Here is a 21,158-nt window from a genome sequence, read left to right on the forward strand (position 1 = left end):
TATTTAAAACCAGAGGGTATAATATAAAGAAATTGTTTCATTCTGTAGATTTGTATCATCAGCTTCTTAAAAAAATGTATAGCGGATTGTAAAAATAACCACTTTAAGGACAAAATCCTTAATTTTAAATGCTACAGAAATTAAGAGCTTGTTTGGGTTGATGCAGCACCCCACAGCTCACTATTGAACAATCACTAATGAGTATATATGATCCAAATGCAGAAGAGGTCATTCCTGAGAGAACAGTTAGTCTAGTGGACCAGATAAATGCCACCATAATGTCTGGTTGCCCTGAGAAGGGGACTGCCCAGCTCTCTGTATAAAATACCAAGTGAAACAAGCACCTCAGATGAAGCAGTTAATATGCTTCATGTGCAAGCCATATAACTGGATTTAGGATAACTGGTATATCCTTCCACCAAATATGCCTATTACCGAAGTCATGGTAAATTTGGGGGTTGAGGGGGTCCCTTTTACATGGTTGCCCCTCCCACAGAATCATAACGACTGCTTGAGAAGCCTTATCAAATTTGCTATCTCTCATGAGTTTTGCAGATGCAGCTTGCTGCTAGGAACCCAAACCTTTTTTCACCAGAAAAGGTAAAATGGTCTTGGGGTAGAAAAAGGTTCCTGGGACCAGGACATAAAAACATACAGGTTAATAAAATAATGAAATGTAAGATGTTTAAACAAACTTTATGTAAGGTAGTTGTAACACCTTTTACCTAAATGTCTTATGAAAATGGGTACTGCATTTGACTGAGGGATGTTTCCCCTTTCTAGTGCTATAAAACTAAGGGCATGTAAATCTGCTCTTTTGAGAAATTGGACACACCAAATGGGAACTAGTAAGGTTTTCTGAACCCACATGCTATAGGGTAGAAGCTGGAATACTAGTCAGGACAAATCCTCCACTTCATATCCTTTGTGGAACATTTACTGGGGCTGATGGCAAAAGACTGAGTACTTCCCAATGACAAAAACTATACTAGAGAATTTCCAGTTGAGGGCCATTTACTGCCTTAATCTGGAATGTTAATTGAAGCTATCCCTATGTTAATGGAAACAATGGTGCCCAAAAGAGTTCCATAATAAAATAAAAATGGTTTACATAGAATCTTGCTACCTGGGAATATAAGGAGGAGATACTGATAAACAAGGAGCCCTTTCTTAGGACTAATTCTAACTCTGGGAGGAGTTGCTGGATTCCACAGTGCCTGATAGACAGCTCTCATGAGCTGCTTGGCTTGTGAATGGTATTTCCGAGGTAGATAGACATCTCATTTAAAAGATGCTGCTCTAGTTAAAGAAGGTCAAGAAAATCTTTTTTTTTTTTTTTTTTTTTTTTTTTTTAGTTATTTGAGTGAAGTATGTTTTTTAAGCAAATGTACCTTTCTCTCTAAGTTCTCCAAAATCTGGATTGTGGTTTTATGACAATATAGTTATTTGTGTAAGTTCAATAAAAGTCTTTTAAAACAGAACAGTTGGAGACAATGGTTAATGTACAAAGACTTTAACTAAAATAGTATATTTTTAGGTAAAGTTCCAGCAAAGCCAACTTAGAAGGAGCCTATGTGGCTAATCAATTTTTGCTGAATTTTATGCAAATAATCAGGACAAGTATAATGAGCCTAGAACTTACTTTACACAGAAATTGGTCTTACTATAATTTCTCTTTAGTAGAAAAGAAAGGAGCTAAAAAATGGTTTTAAAGGAAAAGTGTAACACTTGGTAGTAGATTTTGACCATAATTTTTGTTTTTTAAAGTGTAGATTAAATCATGAATTATTTCTTGGCTACAATAATCCTATAGAGAGTACCAGGTTATAATTTTTCTTCATATTTTTAATTGGTGCCCTAATTGAATAAGCTCCTTTTTCTGTTCTGACACACAAATTACTCTTATAATTGTCAAACTATAAATGTTATTTCTCTCTCCTTGTTTTACTTCCAAGGAAACCAAAATCATGGTATTCTGAAGGCCAGAGATGAGTCCCTCGTTTAGCATCCCACTGGGCCCAGACCTGTTTCACTACAAATGCTCTGCTGCTAAAACTATAAAAGCACCCTCCCTCTAGGCCTAGCAGCTATTGAGGAAGAGTGGGGCATGTGAGATTGTAAGGGCCAATTTTGAGGGATAAAATTAAGTCAAGGTCAAACCCTCCAAATCAATAACAGGTACGAAGATGCCCTCTTCCGGCCTTTATCCCCTGCTTGTCATGGAGTGAGGGGCCATGTTCTCTGGGAGCCTCTGCATGGTACCCCAGCTGCCTAGGACCTGAGAGGTCCAGTGGCTCCAATCCCCTTCTAGGATGTGTGCCCAGATCAGCACACACCTACAAAGGCAGGTTGGGGCATTGCTGTCTCTTCTCACAGGGCCACATGGAACTCCAAGGAGTCCAAGAAGTCTATATTTGAACTTGGCCTCACAGATCTCTATGAAGGTACATTTGTCAAGGCCAGAAGATAGACTCCATTTTACAGTTGTTTGGTTTTATTTATAAGGTAGACCAAAAAGTATCTGAGACAGGTCTCAATCAGTTAGAAGCTTATTTTGCCAAGGTTAAAGACATGCTCATGACACAGCCTCAGGAGGTCCTGAGAACGTGTGCCTTAGGTGGTCTGGCTACAGCTTGGTTTTATACATTTTAGGGAAACAAAAGACAACACATGAAAGATTTACATTGGTCAGGCCCAGAAAGGAGGGACAACTGGAAGTGGGCAGGAGGGGTCGGGGTGGAGGGAGAGGCTTCCAGGTCACAGGTGAATTCAAAGACGTCCTGACTGGAAATTGGTTGAAAAACTTTATCTGAAGACCTGGAATCAACAGAAGGGAATGTCTAGGTTGAAACAGGGGTTGTGGAGGCCAAGGTTTTTTTATGCAGATGAAGCCTCCAGGTAGCAGGCTTCAGAGAGAGTAGATTGTAAATGTTTCTTATCAGACTTAAAAATTTGTCAGACTCTTAGTTAATTCTTTCCTGGATCAGGAAAAAGACATGGAAAGGGAAGGGGATTCTCTACAGAATGTAGATTTCCTCACTAGAGACAGCTTTGCAGGGCCACTTCAAAATATGTCAAAGAAATACATTTGGGGGTAAAATACCTCGATTTATTTTATGGCCTGCTATCTGTCATGTTGGTATCTTATTGCTACAAAGAGTCTGCTCTGTCAATCTGAAGGTCTTTGTGTTGATGTTAATGCTGGTCAGCTGTGCCTGAATCCAAACAGAGGGGTGTATAATGAGGCATATCCAACTCTCCTCCTTCCCCATCATGGCCTGAACTACTTTTTCAGGTTAATTTCAAGTCCTTGGCCAAGAGGAGGGATCCATTTGTTACCCATGAAAGAGATCTGAATTACCCTGAGTTACTGGCAGCAAATTTATACTGGTCCTGCTGGGAACAGGCCCCCCAAAACCTGGCCATAAACTGGCCCCAAAACTGGCCACAAACAAAATCTCTGCAGCACTGTGACATGTTTTTGATGGCCATAACGCCCACACTGGAAGGTTGTGGGTTTACCGGAATGAGGGCAAGGAACACCTGGCCCACCCAGGGAGGAAAACCATTTAAAGTCCTTCTTAAACCACAAACAATAGCATGAGCAATCTGTGCCTTAAGGGCATGTTCCTGCTGCAGATAACTAGCCAGACCCACCCCTTTATTTCGGCCCATCCCTTCGTTTCCCATAAGGGATACTTTTAGTTAATATATCTATAGAAACAATGCTAATGACTGGCTTGCTGTTAATAAATACGTGCGTAAATCTGTGTTCGGGGCTCTCAGCTCTCAAGGCTGTGAGACCCCTGATTTCCCACTTCACACCTCTATATTTCTGTGTGTGTGTGTTTAATTCCTCCAGCGCTGTTGGGTTAGGGTCTCCCCGACTGAGCTGGTCACGGCAAGTGGCGTCCATCGTGGGGGCTCAAATCCAGGTTGAAGGGTTGCCGGAGTGACGGTTGGAGAACGTGGAGAACTAAGCTGGAGGACACCCGAGTACTCTTAAAGCAATCCCCATGGAGAGTAAGAAGGGGAGCTCAGAAGCATCAGGGTAACAATGGGACAAGTGTGGGGTCTGGTTCATTCCACCTTGGAACTTTTTCACACTGATGATGAGGAAGAAGGAGAGTGTAACGAAGTAACAGTAGAGGTTACAGAGCAGGTTTGTTTGCCAGCTAAAGCTAAAGCAGCAAAGGAGGGAGAGGTTCATCCCTACCCTTCTGCACCCCCTGCTTATTATTTTGAAGAAAAAGACCCTCCAGATCTTTCTTTTCTGCAGGATACTGGGCGAAAAGTAGTTGCCCCAGTGACTGTTCGAGCAGCACCTCAAGCGACCGCTTTCAGTTCTATTTAGGCAAGAATCCAGCAAGCTAGAAGAGAGGGTGATATAGAGGCTTGGCAGTTCCCTGTTAGAATACACCCTCCAGATCAACAGGGAAATATAGCTACATTTGAGCCTTTTCCTTTTAAATTACTCAAAGAATTTAAACAAGCTATTCATACTAAAAAAGAATGTAGAAATAATCAGCGAGTCAGGCTGCCAGATGGGGAAAAAAGAAAACTGCTGAGTCTGAAATATGTCCAAAATATAAAAAAGGAAAACATTGGGCTAATCAGTGTCACTCTAGGTTTGATAAAGATGGGAACCCGATTTTGGGAAACGCCATGAGGGGCCTGTCCTGGGCCCCATTCCAAACCAGGGCATTTCCAGCTCAGGCCATTCCCTCACCCCTGTACAATGTCTTTCCCCTGCCACAGCCAGTAGTGCTGCAGTAGATTTATGCTGTACAAAAGCTGTGAGCCTTCTGCCTGGGGAACCCCCACAAAAGGTCCCAACAGGAGTCTGTGGACCCTTGCCATCAGGGACAATAAGATTACTTTTAGGAAGGTCTAGTTTAAATTTAAAAGGGGTACAAATACAAACAGGAGTCATTGATTCAGATTACAATGGGGAAATTCAAATTGTTATATCTACTTCTGTTCCCTGGAAAGCAGAGCCAGGAGAGCACATAGCACAGCTCCTGATTGTGCCATATGTGGGAATGGGAAAAAGTGAAATTAAATGAACAGGAGGATTTGGAAACACAAATAAACAAGGCAAAGCAGCTTAATGGGTAAATCAAATTACTGATAAACATCCTACATGTGAAATAACTATTCAGGGAAAGAAATTTAAAGATTTGGTAGATACAGGAGTGGACATTTCGATCATTTCTCTACAGCACTGGCCGTCTGCGTGGCCAATTCAACCTGCTCAATTTAACATAGTTAGAGTTGGCAAAGCCCTTGAAGTATATCAAAGTAGTTATATTTTGCATTGTGAAGGGCCTGATGGACAACCTGGGACCATTCAACCAATTATAACTTCTGTACCTATAAATTTATGGGGAAGAGATTTATTACAACAATGGGGAGCACAAGTTCTAATTCCAGAACAATTATATAGCCCTCAAAGTCAACATATGATGCATGAAATGGGGTATGTCCCTGGTATGGGACTAGAAAAAAGTTCGCAAGATTTGAAAGAACTGCTTCAAGTGGAAAGACAAAGTTCCCACCAAAGATTAGGATATCATTTTTGATGGCGGCCATTGTTAAGCCTCCAGAACCTATACCTTTAAAATGGTTAACAGATAAGCCAATTTGGATAGAACAATGGCCACTAAGTAAAGAGAAACTGGAGGCTTTAGAGAAATTAGTTACTGAACAATTAGGAAATGGGCACATAGCTCCAACATTTTCGCCTTGGAATTCTCCAGTTTTCGTAATTAAGAAAAAAATCAGGTAAATGGAGAATGTTAACTGACTTAAGAGCCATCAATTCAGTTATACAACCTATGGGAACATTACAGCCAGGATTGTCTTCTCCTGCTGTAATTCCAAAAAAAAATGGCCTTTAATACTCATAGATTTAAAAGACTGTTTCTTTACTATCCCTTTAGCTGAGCAAGACTGTGAACAGTTTGCATTTATAATTCCTGCAGTAAACAACCTGCAGCCTGCTAAGCATTTTCATTGTTTCACAGATGGGTCTAATAATGGTAAAGCTTCTTATTCTGGCTCAAAAAGTAAAGTTTTCCAGACTCCCTATAAAAAGCAAAGCTTGTAGCTGTAATTAAGGTATTGACTGTTTTTGATATGCCTATTAATGTGATTTCTGATTCTTCATATGTGGTTCATTCCACACAGTTAATTGAAAATGCTCAGTTACAATTTCATACAGATGAACAACTGATAATAAAAACAAAAAGGGGAGAAACAGGGATTTTGGACAGCCCATACACAATTGAATCTAGCATTATTAACTTTAAATTTTTTGAGCCTGCCCAAAGGCCAGATGTTATCAGTAGCTAAATAGCATCTACAGAAACCAGCTGCAAAGCCAGAAGCAGAACAACTGATTTGGTGGCGAGATCCAATAACAAAAAATTGGGAAATAGGTAAAATAATAACTTGGGGTTGAGGTTATGCTTATGTTTCTCCAGGCCAAAATCAACAGCCGATTTGGATACCATCAAGACACCTGAAACCTTATCATGAGCCAGATGCCAAGGAAGAGATTCCAGGAGGATCCCAAGGACCCCCGGTTGCAGCCGTGTTGAGGCTGATGCTCAGGAGGACCCCAGCTGTCACAAGCAACACCTGTTGAACACAACCACCCACCAGAGGACAGATCAAGAAGCTGTCACAGATGGCAGAAGAAAACCTAAGGAAAGCGAGACAGCCAGTCACAATGAGTAATTTAATGGTAGCTATGATAGTGATGATCACCATTGCCGTGAGTATTCCTTCAACAAGGGCTGACACAGAGAACAATTATACTTATTGGGCATATTTATCAATCTTGGCTGGCAATAATGCCTGGATGTAATCACTCTATGACACAGTTACACATGCTTTCTGATCTCAGTATTTACCATAATAAATCTGTTCCTATAATTGAGGCATACCGCCCTCAAAAACCTATTTGTAAACAAAATTGAACCTGGCCAGAAAATGAACATACTTGTTTAGGAAGATTGCATTGCAGAACAGGCAGAGGTGCTGCACAATGATTCCTATGGAATCATTATTAATTGGTCCCCTAAGGGGATATTTAGCTTGAATTGCACCTCTGAGTCTGCATGCCATGACCACACTATGTTCAGATGGTCTGAACAAAACAGTCAGATGGTAGAAATGATAAAAAGTATGACAAGAGTTCCTATTATCTGGAACCATGGCAGTATAGTGGCACCTCAACCTCAAATGATATGGCTTGTTGTAGGAGCTAACATAAGATTTTGTGGAAACTATTAATAGCTTTTCATAAGATCAAAATTTGGGAAAGAATAGAAAAGCATCTAGAAGGACACTCTACAAACTTGTTTTTGGATATTGCAAAACTAAAAAAACAAATATTTAAAGCATCCCAGGCACACCTGACCTTAATGCCAAGAACTGGAGTGCTTGAAGGAGCTGCAGAGAGATTAGTAGCTAGTAACCCATTAAAATGGATAAAAACACTTGGAAGCTCTGTGATTTCAATGATTATTATGCTTTTAATCTGTGTTGTTGTTTTTCTTTGTATAGTCTGCAGATGTGGATCCTGACTCCTATGAGAAGTAGCTCACCGTGACAAAGGTGCCTTTGCTTTTATCAATTTGCAAATCAAAAAAGGGGGACATGTTGGGAACAGGCCCCCCCACCAAAAAAAACCTGGCCATAAACTGGCCCCAAAACTGGCCATAAACAAAATCTCTGCGGCACTGTGATGTGTTCATGATGGCCATAACGCCCACACTGGAAGGTTGTGGGTTTACCAGAATGAGGGCAAGGAACACCTGGCCTGCCCAGGGTGGAAAACTGCTTAAAGGCATTCTTAAACCACAAACGATAGCATGAGCAATCTGTGCCTTAAGGGCATGTTCCTGCTACAGATAACTAGCCAGACCCACCCCTTTATTCTGGCCCATCCCTTCGTTTCCCATAAGGGATACTTTTAGTTAATCTAATATCTATAGAAACAATGCTAATGACTGGCTTGCTGTTAATAAATACGTGGGTAAATCTCTGTTCAGGGCTTTCAGCTCTCAAGGCTGTGAGACCCCTGATTTCCCACTTCACACCTCTATATTTCTGTGTGTGTGTAATTCCTCTAATGCTGCTGGGTTAGGGTCTCCCCAACTGAGCTGGTCTTGGCAGGTCCTCAGCAACTTCAGTCCTTCCCTCCTTGGAAGAAAGAATTCAACTCAGGGGCATAGAGCAGAAAAAGAGACTGAGGCAAGTTCCAGAGCAGGAATGGAAGTTTATTTAAAAAGTCTTAGAACAGGAATGAAAGGAAGGTGTGCTTGGAAGAGACCCGAGCAAGCACGTGAAGGTTAAAGAGAGAAGGTCATGTTTAACCATGATCCTAGGACTTTTATAAGCTCCCTTCTTTCCCATGATTCCTCCCTGAGGGTGGGTTTTCCTCATGCCCAGTGCTTTCCTTACCTTTTAGAATTGAGCACGTGTGGTGTGTTTAGGGAGTTATACGCAGGCCCATCTGAGGCTTTCTTCCTTTTTCCAGTGGAGTATGCCCCCGGAAGATCATACTTCACCATGTTTTGCCTCTTAACATGCATGCCCAGGAAGTTGCTTCTCCCTGGGGCCTGCATTCAATTAACATTTTGCTGTTAACAGGTGTGGACTACCAGGAAATGGCCTCTCCCTGGCACTGTGAAATTACCATTCTTAGAGAGGCAATTCAGTAATTGCCGAACCACCACCCAACATTTTCAGTGGATTAAGGGGGAGCCCTATCCTACCCCGCTCGTGCCTAACTACCTGTAACACATTCAATTGGTTGGGAGACTTATAATTTTATTTTTGGCTTACAATAATCATGAAATATTTAGATATATGGTTTGTGGACCCTCACTTGCACTTTTGCCCTGGGCTGTATAAATTTTGAGCTGGGCCTGTCTGGTTTTCATAGAGTTATGGTTACAAGACACTATTTTCTTCCTAACTCTAATGCATGAAAAATAAACTGGCAAAGTAAAATGACAAACAGCAACCAGCAACTGGCCTCAGTCAAGGAGAAAGCACGGGGAAAATGGGAGCATTCTAGAAAAGGAGGCAACCAAGCATTGCAGCCAAGCTCCAAAGGGCAGTCACCACACCAGCACACAGGATCCACTTCTTGGGACCTTGGTAAGTGGCAGGCAGTGTGTACCAGTTCCTGTAGACTAGTTCATGCCCCTCTGTCTCCCCCTTACACAGAGCACTTGCAAATGCTAGTTCAGGAATCCAGAGGCCTGGCTGGAGTCTAAGCAGTGAGTAACTTGGCAAAGAGCTGCTATGCTGAAACTGCAGTGGAAACTAAAGATAGGATAGACATAAGATATATTGGTAAATAATAAAGTCTCATACAATGTTAGGAGCTATTAGGATTGAATTGGGTCCCTGCAAATTCATATGTTGAATTGCTAGCCCCCAATGTGACTCTATGTGGAGATAGGGCTTATCAGGAGATAGTAAAGATTCAGTGAGGTTATAAGGTGGGGCTCTAATCCAGTAGGACTGGAGTCCTTAGAAGAGACGGGAAAGAGATAGGGGAGACCTCCCTCTGCACAAGTACACCAGCAAGAAGGTTACCATCTGCAAGACAGGGAGAGAGGCCTCATCAGACAGAATCCTGTCGGCACCTTAACCTCAGACTTCCAGCCTCCAGAACTGTGAGAAAATAAGTGTATTGTTTAAGCCCCTGGGCCATGGTATTTTGCAATGAGCTGCTGTAACAGTATGGCGCCTCACATGTAGTGAGCTCAATAGTGTTTCCTGCTGTTATGTTTATTATTGTTACTAAAACCCTGATGGGACTAATCTCTAAGGAAGGAATGATTCCCAGCTCCCAGATGGACCACGGGAGAGGTCTGAGGAATAGGGAGGGCTTGACTGTGAGCTTGACATGGGCATCCAGGCAGGCCTGGCCCTGCCCACACCTTCCCTCATGACTGTTCCAATTTCTCACTGTCACCCTGCCACCACAGTGTCCAGCTGGTGTTCCCAGCCAGTCTCCATCTTTCCCAAATGGATTCCAGGTTGGTGCCAGCAGCCTTAGTCCAGGGCTGGCCTCCATTTTCCCCTCCACTGCTGGCAGGTGGCCCTCTGGGAACAGGCCCCAGTGGTGGGCTGGCCAAGCCCTGCCTTCTGCTGACAGCTGCTCCAGGAGGGATGGACATGACCTGGCTTTTTTTTTTTTTTTTTTTGTATTTTTTGTAGAGACGAGGTTTTGCCATGTTGCCCCAACTCCTGAGCTCAAAGTGATCCACCCGCCTCAGCCTCCCAAAGTGCTGGGATTACAGACATGAGCCACTGTGCCTGGCCAAATTTTATGTTAAGTATGTTTTCTCACAATATTTTTAAAGTCCATGCTTGGAGCCTTTTGTGACCACGAGGCAGTGCAGAAGGCAACCCAGGACAGATCTGATTAGCCCTCAGCTACTTTGCAATTGAATCCCAGGTTCTGAGCTTCCTGTGAGTAAAATCTGAATTCAAGTTAGTGCTCCAGAGCCCGGGAGCAACTGGAACTTTCCCACCATCTACCTGGTGAAGCATGGATTATCTTATTTTAAAATTTCTATTCTTTATTTCTCATTTAAAGTGAGGGCAATATATTAATATCATTTAGATAATGTGTTGGTAATATGATCTGCGAATTTCATTAGAGAATTTAAAGAGGGTAGAATGAGGCCAGGTGTGGTGACTCATGCCCATAATCCCAGCACTTGGGGTGGCCGAGGCAGGTGGATCACTTGAGGTCAGGAGTTTGAGACCAGTCTGGCCAACATGGTGAAACCCTGTCTCTACTAAAAATACAAAAATTAACCAGGCATCTGTAGTCCCACTACACTCGGGAGGCTGAGGCAGGAGAATCGCTTGAACCCGAGAGGGGGAAGTTGCAGTGTGCTGAGATTGCGCCACTACACTCCATGAGTGACAGAGACTGTCTAAATAAATAAATAAAGAGGGTAGAATGAAGATATTCGGGTAGTTAAGGTTGGGAATCATTGTTTTAACTCTTCCTCTACTGTTTGCTGTTTTGGTTGCTCCAAAACTTTATAACTGCGTTATAACTGATACCCAGAGTCTGTCACTGTGGCCATCAACACAGCCCTGAGCTCTCAGTAGCTTCTGACAGCAAGGATTAATTTCTTGGTCCTACTCATGTCCACTGTGGGTTGGCAGAGGGAGAAGCGGCCTTTGTGAAGGATGCCTAATGGATGTGCAGTCCAACCTGATGTGGTGGGCTTTGCTCTGCAGTCTGTTCCTGTTTGTGTCTCTGCAGCTAAAGAAATCAACTCCTCTTTGAGCTTGCCCAAAAGGGGTCATTCCCACAAAGAACAGGGAACAAAGAGGAACTGTTGATTTTGGAGGGGAGAAAAGGAAGGGAATTTTCATTACATACTCCCATATTCTCCCCAAAGACGGGTCTCCACTCTGCCACAGAGGGTCCTCTTCCCCCTCCCTCCCCTCTTGCCACGTACCGGGCCCTCCTCTCTTTTCCACCTCCCTTAGGATTCTCCTTCCCTTTATTACCTAGAGCAAGTCTGTGGCCAGCCTTTGATTCTGAATGTCCCACCGCCCCAGCTTCACCACATCAGAATGTTCTAGGTAAATGCAAAGCTCTCTCTGGAAAGACTTCTGGTGAATTCCACTTCCTCACCCTATCCCAGTTGGATGAAGTCAGATCAGCGAGCACTAGAGCCCTGGATCCAGCGTGCTGCCACCCCATACACACACTCCCTGCCCTGGTGAGCTGCTGGTAGTGGCGGAGGTTTAATGTGCATTCAGTCACACTGGGGAAGGTCATAAGAAACAGCTGTGTGCAACTTGCCACCATATGAAGTCACATAAGACGGCAGTCATTATATTATAAAACATTTTTAAGGAGGATTCATGAGATGGATTACTATGTCTATGAGAAGCAGTTATCTCTATGAGAAGCAGAAACACTAATTTGTTTCTGGCATCTGGACACCGTGAATGAGGTCACCAGTCAGGTGTCCTTGCACTCTCAGCAGCCAGAAAGCTCTGAGCTGAATTGTGGCCCAGCTTTAGAAGGGTATGCAGTTTCGCAGCCTGCAGTCTGGATACGACCACACTCCGGGTTTGACTCACCACCACTTTCCTCTCAGCCCCCGTTCGCTCATGCATATTTTTGTTTATTATACTTCTAAACCACCTTAAATGCTTCTGTTAACATGGCGAGACATAAACGTTCTCAAAGGCCACAAAAGCTTATAAAAGCTTATTTCCCACAGAATAGCCTGGCAGTGAGTCGCCCCGGGGGAGATGAGCCTCCATGATGTTGGACTCGGCTTCCTCCATCGTGGGCAGCCGCACACCCCTCCTTCCCCCGGGTCCAAGTGCTGCCCACATCCGCGGGGTTGGGCAATGCCCATCGCCGTGTCACTGGGTCTGCTTCCAGCCAGCCCGGGGAGGGAAAGGAGGGCAACCGCATGACCCCCCTTCAGGGTGCATGTTGGAAACCGCACAGATCATTTGCAGCCAGATCCTGTTGACTAGAACTTGGTTCCATGACCAACACTTAGTGCAAAGTATGCTGGGAAATCCAGCCTTTCTTCTGGGCAGCCGTGTGCCCAGGTAAAATGCAGAGGTTATATGACTTAAGAAAGAAGGGGACAAAGAAAGGAAATTGGGGGATAACGAAGTCTTATGTCCTTACCTTACACTTTCAGGAGAATTATGGAAAGGGGAAGAAAGCTGGAAAGCTGGGTCCAGTCTCGCCCATCTGCACCAGAGGTCTCCAGCGTGACTGCAGTGGGCGCCCTGGCTAAAACCAAGCTCTGTTTGTGTCTGAAAAGCAGGGAGAGGCACTTCCTGGCTCTGTTTGAGTTGGATGGGCCTGTGCTCGAGGCTTTGCCTGCTCTTCTGTCACGAAGGATGTTTACGGGGAAGCCAGGACTGACCCTATGGAGACACCAGGCTGGCTTCCACCTCTTGTTGGGAGGAGTGTGAGCGGCCTGGCTGTGGGCTGAGAGGCAGCTGCATGTGCTTGGATGCTGCCGTGGATACCCCAGCCCTGGTAGTGTTTGAGGCAGAACAAAGGGAACTCAGGAAGCGGTTGACATGGACTCATCTGTTCTGGTATAAGTGGCGCGTGCTAGGGCAAGTCCCACCGCTAGGGACAGGGGAACAGCTTCTCTCCGGGAAGCTGCCATCTCCAGCACCAGGCATTGTGGTAGAAGACCAATTCTGAGCTAGGAACAGAGCCCAGAAGGCTTTAAGCGGAAGTGAAGGCACATTCTTTTCCGTCTGGAGGCAGCAAGATGTGAGGCTGGACATGCCAGGAGCACTCCGGGGTCTGAGCCGACCCTGCCGCAGAAGGCAGGTGGGAAGTGGGAAAAGGGAGGCTCCCGGGGGGCCTGGCTTGGGCCTGGGCTTCAGGCTCTGAGGAACTGCACAGAGTGGGAGTTGATGGGTTTCTCCTGGACTTCTAGAAAGGTCTTGTGAGCTCAGCCTGACTCCAGCAGTGCACGGGGCATCACCAGCAAGGCCTGCTTTGGTGGGGTGGCCATGGGAGAGTAGAGCCTCCCCTATGGTGGGTGTGGGTGCCCAGGAGCACAGCCACCTCTGCCAGGCCACCCCCAGCCAAGGCCTATTCCGGGAGACTCGGCACCTGGGAGGGGTGAGTTCCTCTACAGGCAGAGGGAGCTTCAACATCCTCCTAATTTGGGGAGTAAGGGGAATACAATTTCACAGTAGCTGTGCAGCCTTGGGCAGTTAGATGTCTCTTTGCCTCCATTTCCTCATTTATAAATGTTGATAAAAATACCCCCTGCCTCCCTGGGATCATGAGTAGCAAGAGAAACATGCATGGAGGATTTGGATTCTTGCCTGGCATCGAGCTGGGGCTCAAGGGACAGAAGTGTAGCCAGTATGGAGCTTCGCACTGCCTGTTGTTATTGCTGCTGGCAACCTTCGAAAGGCGGGGTCTGGACAGGCCTTTATGGAAGCACACACTTCCTAGAAGAGCAGGAATCATAAAGGAAAGCAGGGCAGGGAATCCCTGAGGAGACGGGGAACTCACAGGCCTCTGAAGGGCAGCATGCTGCACAGAGAGGCCTGAAGATGTTCCCAGACATGCAGAGGCTGGGCCTGGAGCTCTCAGCATGGCCTGGGCCTGTGGGAGGGACAGAGGGGCCTGCAGTGGGCCTGTGGGACCCAGAGGGGCAGAGCCAGGTGGGTGGGGAGATGAGATGCTAAGAAGAGAGCTCTATGTGGGGAAACTGAGGTAACAGCAGGTAGGTCAGGTTGCAGTGTTTGGTGCCTATAGGATGTGGGTGCAGAGAGGAGGGCCGCAAGCTCCTACAGGGAGAGGGCACAGGAAAGAGAGCTATAGCTCAGGTCCATGGGCCAAGGAGAAGCCATAAAGGTACATAGGAGACACCGTGTCAGACAGAAGACAGCTCTGCCTGGCATTCCCAGCTGGGCCCAGCCCTCCACTGCAGGCCCTCGGGCTGGCTACCAGCTGAGAGCACGGCCGTGCTGGCAGAGCAGGGGCGAGGGCCCGGCCCCATCTGCTGAGGGAGTCTGAGCTGCCTCCCAGTCCAGGGCTCACCCAGCTCAATCCCCGTCTTCCCACCTGTTTCCCAGGGGTTACCCTTCCAAACCCCTGACTCTGTCGCAGCTTCTGCTCTTTGGGGCCTGAGATGACCCACACCCATTTCCTCCTGTCTCTCTCCCCAGGTGTCTGGCTCTCCCAGGCCAAGCAACACCATCATACCCAGGTGATTGTGCAACTTCCAGGCCCCCCCAGGAACACCCACAGGTGGAGCAGAGAAACGCAGAGATGTGGACGGTCTCTCTTCAGAAGCTTTATTCTCCCTGGGAGGGGCACACCTCACCCAGCCAAGGGCTGCTTCTGACTGGACAGAGGGCGTCCAAGATGCAGACATGGTGTGCAGGCAGGAGGGCTTCCACTAGCCCCCCAGGTGGGAGGTGCTGTGCACCCAGGCTCAAGAGGGAGGGGGCCCCAGCCACGAGGGAGGGGCAGGGACTTTCTTCTCACAAAGACCTTTCTTCAGTATTCGAAGGTCACTGTCTTGACCCGCAGGTACTCGTTCAGAGCCGCCTCTCCTGTAAGACACCACAAAGGTCACAGCAGCTCCCACCACAGGCAGGGCACTGCTCGGGGCTGCAAGTGTCTTATTCCTCAGCAACCGCGTGGGGGCAGATCTGGCTCACCCCACTTCCAGGTGAGAAGTCGAGGCCCAGCGAGGTCATGAATCTTACCCAGGTTATCCCTGGCAGTGGAGAGTGGGCCAGGACTCCCCAGAATACAAAGCCAATCTGAGGCAGCCATTTAAGAATCTTCCCCAGCTCCCACCGCCTTGTCTGGACAGTGGGAAGCCCCTTCAGGTGGAAGGGGGTGGAGAGACTTGGCGTTACTGCCTAGACTCACTGGCCCATCTCTTCTCTCATGGCTGACCCCAGCTACATCTGCATCAAGCTGTGGCTGGGAAAAGGGGATGCCTCGCAGGGCCCTGAGGCCCCAGGCCTTGGCAGTGCTATGTGGCTGGTGCGTCTCAGCCCCATGACAAGTGTGAGGCTTGGGGCTGCCTGACAGCTCCCCAGCAGCTCTGGCTGGCCCCAGGAGTGGCACTGCCCCGTCCCTCTGAGGTCCTGAGTCTGCCCAGGCAGGCTGCTTGGAAGGCTTGGCTTGTGCGCCTGTCCCAGGAGGGTGCTGGTCCTCTCAGCAGGACATGGGGACTAGGGTTAGGAGGGAGCTGGGGGGACTCGGGGAGGATTCATAAGGGGCCCAGATCACATCCTGGGGACTTGGCAGCCACAGCCTTCCCTGGGTGGCCATGGGCCTCATGGATTCCCCTGGTGGACACCAGGAAGGTGGCCTGGGAGAAGGCAGGAAGAGGAGGCCGACAGGGACAGAGGAAGCAGGAGTGTCCAGCCTACACATGCGTGCATGTGAGTCCAGCCCTGTGGGCACACATGGGCCCCTCTCATGGGTACCCTTGGGGGCTTCTGCAGGGCTTGAAAGATGGGGGCAGGGGGAGGAGAGAAAACTGGAAACAGTGACCAGCCTTTGACCCCCAGCCTCAGCATGACCTTCCCTGTGGTCTCTGGGCTGGCACAGGAGCCTGGAGAGACAGGTGGGAACTCTGAGACAGCATATGGCTTCCCCGGACCTTGCCAGCCACCCTTGCCAAGCTTGCCCATCAGACCTGTCTAGTCCCCCCTGCTGAGAGAGCAGGACGAGGCCCAAGGCTTGGAGCAGCCCAGGGAGAGAGGGCCGGAGCAGAACTCCACACCACCCAGCAGGCAGAGCACTGGGGGGCCTGTGCTGTGTGCCGGGGGACCCCGCCTGCTGTGTGCCGGGGGACCCCGCCTGCTGTGTGCCGGTGGACCCCACCTGCTGCCGCCTGAGTAACTTCATCTCTACTGGGAGACTTGCAACACCCGTGGTGTTCACCTGGGGGTACATTTGGTCTCATGGCTCCTCTTTACACTAAGGATGCAACCTGAGCCCCTGACCATGGCCCATGGGCCTTCAATCTGGTCCCTACCTGCCTCTCAGGCCTTCTCTCCTCCCTCCTGCTCCCCCTTGGCCCACTCCCACCACTCTGGCCTCTCTGCAGCTCCACGACCAAAGCTGGTTCCCCCAAGGACCTGCTGAACCCTCAGCCAGAAACACGGGCCCCTGGGTCTTCACGGCCAACTCCTCCCTACTATGCAGGTCTGGGTAGCACAGGTGCGACCACACCAGAGAGGCCCCCAGTGCCTCCTGGCTGGAGTGTCTCCTCCAGGCCCCTCTTCTTGCCTTCTTCCCAGCACAACCCCCCTCTGCAAGCATCTTGCTCACGGACTTGTCACAAGTTCCCTCCCAGTAAGAAGCGAGCCCTGACAGCCATCATGTTCAAGGCTACGTCCCTGCATCTGGGATAGGACCTGGCACTAAGTGGTTTTGAACAGATGTTTGTTGAATGAATAAATGAAAGCAACCCCACAGGCAGGAGTAGGTTACCTAGATCTTTGCCAAATCCAGACTGTTTGAATCCTCCGAAGGGAGCGGCCACGTCGGTCTTGTTGTACGTGTTGACAAACACAGTGCCTGCCTGGAGCTTGTCACTGACATACAGGGCCTTGTTGATGTCCCTGGTGAAGACACCAGAAGCCAGGCCAAATTCCGTGGCATTGGCCCGAGACAGCACGGCATCCACGTCCCTGGAGAGAAAGTCCAGGAAGAACTCCCTGAGGGAGGTGCAGAGGAGAGCCTGGCCCACTCCACACCCCGGCCCACTCCACACCCCAGCTGCATAAGACCTTCCGAGGAGAAAATGTGCCGGGCTGCAGCGCCGGGGGCAAGATTGGGTTGGGTTGGGCTGCGAGCGAGGAGGAAGGGCAGAGGCCCATGGGCAGGTGGCCACCACAGGGGCTCCTGGATCATGGGGTGAGCCCTTTATTCCACAGACTGGGAGCAGGGGCCCAGAGAGGGGCCGCTGGGTCCTCACATGCAGAAGGACCCACATGTGCCCGCCGCAGGTTGGGCATTCACCAGACATCAGCGATTTGGAGACTTACTACAACCATATTTATTGGCTAGGTGGCAGTGAAGTCTCTTATTCTAATACCACTGACATACGATGATAATTTCTGGGGTTTTTTTGGTAGTTGGATAGTAAAATGTGAGGACGAGGCACGATTTTGCAATTTGCTCCAAGGTGCTACGGAGACAAGGGGCAGGCCTGAGAAGTGACAGCATGGGCCTCAGTGGCCCCACTGTGAGTGGAGTACAGTTTTTCCCTTCCAGCCCAGCCTGGTCTGGGTGACTTGCTTGATCAACAGGCTGTGGTGGAAGGGATGCTCTGGGATTCTAAAGAGCTAGATTATAAAGAGCCTTTTGGCTTCCACCTGGCCTCCGAAGGGAACCAGGTGCCTTGGCAACCCCGAGGCTGCCACGCGGAGGAAGCCTCCCGCAAGACCCCCAGCAGCATCAGGATAGCCACTCTGTCGCCCCAGCTGAGGCCAGACACTGCATGGAGCAGAGATGGGTTTGCCTCATTGAACCTAGACCGCGAGTAAAATAAATCTCTGATTATTCCAAGCCACTCGGTGTGGGGGGTGGTTTAATGCATGGTAACAGACCTTAGAACAGAGCCCAGCGGGCTGTGAGAAACATGCTGGAGCATGTGACAAGTGACAAGGACAGGGAAGGGAGCTGCCTTTGCTCACAGGGGGACTCAAAGCCCCAGGTCACTGGGCTCTCTTCTCAGGGGTGTGGAGACTCAGCAGGCGGCACAGGCGGGGTGTCCACGGCTTGTGCCCTGCCTGAGTTCTCCTCCTGACTGCCCATAGACTACCTCCCAAAGCCCACATGAAGACCCCAGTAACACGTGGGAGAGAGTCAGGGCCCTTGAGACATCAGCAGGATTCCCTACCCATCAGCAAACCGAGAGATGATCATGACAGGCCCGAAGGACTCCTCCTTGGCTATGAACATGTGGTCTTCCACGTCTGTGAAAACAGTTGGCTCAAAGAAGAACCCTGCAAGAGAGATAAAAGCCCATTGCACATGGGAGACACGGTGCCCGATGGTCCAGCCTCTCCATCAGCAGGGCCTGGGCCACACCAGCCACCTGCGGATGACCCGACATAAGCACCGGGTCATGGCACCCGTGTGATGGGTGTCACCACGCTGCAGATGGCTCTCCCACCTGGCTTGTTCTTTGATGTGGGTCTCACCGTGCTTTTAACGGAGTGCTGTTGAGGGAAATGGGGCCGCCGGTTGGCAGGTGACAGAGCTGAGACCTGATCCCAAGTCCATCCAATCCTAGTGCCAGAACCCATGGCTGAAGCAAAGACTTGAGCTTTTCTGGTGACAGCTAATCTAAAACCACCTAGATTCTTTGGCAGGTGAAACCTCCCAGGCAGCTCTGCCACTGACCCTGGTGGCTACAACCCGTGGAGTAGGAGGAGGTGAGAGGGGAGGAGCTCTGGGCACTGGGACCTCCTGGGGCTTCCTCCCTCTGCCCTCCCAGGGTCCCTACCAAGGCCCAGCTCCATGCCCTCCAGTCAAGAAGGGACCACCTACTCCCAACCCTGGATGCAGCCCCTACAGTCCCTGGTTGCCAGGGCAGAAGCACTTCTGACAACTGAAATGCTTCCTCTCTGTTTTCTCTAGAGACAGAGCCCTAAGACCTGCTGCACTGAGGTCAATCCTGCCTGACCTCACTGAGATTCAATCCTGCCTAACTTAGGAATAATCAAGAGACTGGGAATTTTCTCACTCTAGTTTTTAGAGAAATAGAAAATTTCAAACCATGTTAAAAAGTTATTTAATAAAATGTTCAATATTTTTCATACATACATAAATGATGTTTTAACACTGATTACAATTCTGAAAATGTGACTCATGTACATGCATAGTGGTTTATGTGGCCTGTGTTTACTCCACAGTCTTGCACCACTTCTGCCAGGGCATGTGAGCCGTGCTGACCACCCCTCTGTCATCCCCTCCCCATCTACCTTGTACTCTCCCCTGTCCCCTCTAGACCCTGAGAGCTGGTCTCCTGGTCATTGGGCCACCAGAAGGCAGCCCCATCCCATGCTCTGCCCCTCACTGGGCTGCAGGAATTCTGTTCCTTCTCATACCCCCTCCAGGGCAGGGTGATGGCTCCCCACTGTTCCTGGTTCCTGGGTGCTGCTCTACCCCTTGCTGGCTCCCTAGCCCTGCTCCTGGTACAAGGCCTCCATCACACTGTCTTCCACCAATCCTGAACCCGGCCATCCTTGCACTGCAAGGGCCCTGGTGATGCTCCCCCCACCCCACCTGCCTCATGGAACTCACAGTCCAGCGGGAGTGGGAAGAGGGTAAGTGGACAGTGACAGCAGCAGTGCAATGGTCACGAGAGCTCTGTTGAGGTGTGCGGTGCCCGATGCCCTGTGACACGGGCATGCCCGGGCTTGGATGTCCTGTGAGCTGAAGAAGCAGGAGCTCTCCAGGTGGGGACACTGGAAAGCCTCCACTAAGCCGAGCAGCAGCAAATGCATGGAGCCCAAGAAAGCAGGAGAAGCCTCTGGAGAGAATGAAATGCAGCTGCAGTACAGGTCAAGGGCAAGTCAGGCACAGATCATGAAGGACTCCGGCTGTGAGGTCAAGGAGTCCGAACTTGCACTGCAGGAGGATGGGTCACTGCTGCAAGGTCTTAACAGAGGAGAGGTCATCAGACCCTGGCAGCTGTGTGAATAAAGGATCAGCAGGCTCACAAGGCCACTTGGGAGGCTGCTGTGACGCTGAGCGAGGCAAGATGCAGGGAGCCTGCACAAGGGTCAGGGAGGCAGAGGAGGCCCAGAGTGGGGCAATTCTCAGATTTGACAGAATCAGGCCAATAATTTAAATGGGGGTCAAAGAAAGAGAAGAGTCAGGGATTCCTTCTTTCCTTCCCTCCTTCATGCCATCAAATTAACTGAGCACCAACTCTGTGCAAGGCCCGGTCTAGGCACAAAGGAGCTAGGGATGAGGAAGACAGTCATGGCACCTGTCCCCCAGCAGCAGCGTCAACAGTCCATCCCCGTGGCTGCTGCGCTTCTGGCCTGGACTGCTCGATCAGACAGAGGGTCCTGGAGCAGCAGGTGTGTGTGTCTGGGCTCAACTATAGCTGGGACATTGCAATGACCTTTGAGTTTGAAGGGCCTGGGGGACATCCAGGTGGAAGTGTCCAGTGCCGCTGGCTGTGCGGTCAGGAGCTCTGGGTGGGGTAGAGCCTGGAGGCCTGTATCTGGTAGGGTCTGAGCTGCTGCAGGGGAGAGATCCTGCGGGCAAACTGTCCCCCATGAGAGGTGTTCCAAGCTAAGGATAGGCAGGGATGCACCTGCATTGAGAGAACAGGTGAAGCAACGGCTGAGAGGTTAACAGCCAGTGAAATAGAGGAAAAATAATAAAATCTAGTCTCATGAAATCTATGGGGGAGAGACTGTCAAGGCTGCGGTGACAGTAAGGGCAAGTCAGAGTCCAGTTCAATACTGACTAAACCAGCACTGAATAATGCTCGTCCCATCCCCGGGTCTGGCCGGTGCCCAGATAGCCACAGCCCATTCCATTCCAGGTCCCAGATGGGGCTGCAGCCTGACTGTGTAGGTACCTGGCCTTCAGA

At 49.0% G+C, this 21,158-nt stretch overlaps 1 protein-coding gene across 5 annotated transcripts in view; it reads right to left on the reverse strand.

Annotated features, from left to right (window-relative positions):
- Positions 1-14,849: 14,849 nt before the first annotated feature.
- The window catches only part of ALDH1L1 (aldehyde dehydrogenase 1 family member L1), a 77,642-nt gene continuing 71,333 nt past the window's right edge, over positions 14,850-21,158 (reverse strand). For 4 of the 5 annotated variants that reach the window (XM_003815231.5, XM_034957277.2, XM_034957278.2 and 1 more), the window contains 3 exons: positions 18,444-18,549; positions 17,030-17,229; positions 14,850-15,126 (listed from right to left, as the gene is read on the reverse strand). In XM_003815231.5, coding sequence (XP_003815279.1) covers positions 15,071-15,126; positions 17,030-17,229; positions 18,444-18,549 — 362 coding nt within the window. In that variant the 3' untranslated portion in view covers positions 14,850-15,070. Of the gene's footprint in view, positions 15,127-17,029; positions 17,230-18,443; positions 18,550-19,852; positions 20,082-21,158 lie in introns of those variants that run through there. The other variant, XR_004670696.3, reaches the window with a different exon arrangement.

The sequence above is a fragment of the Pan paniscus genome, chromosome 2 (assembly GCF_029289425.2).
Source record: "Pan paniscus chromosome 2, NHGRI_mPanPan1-v2.0_pri, whole genome shotgun sequence".
NCBI lineage: Eukaryota > Metazoa > Chordata > Mammalia > Primates > Hominidae > Pan > Pan paniscus.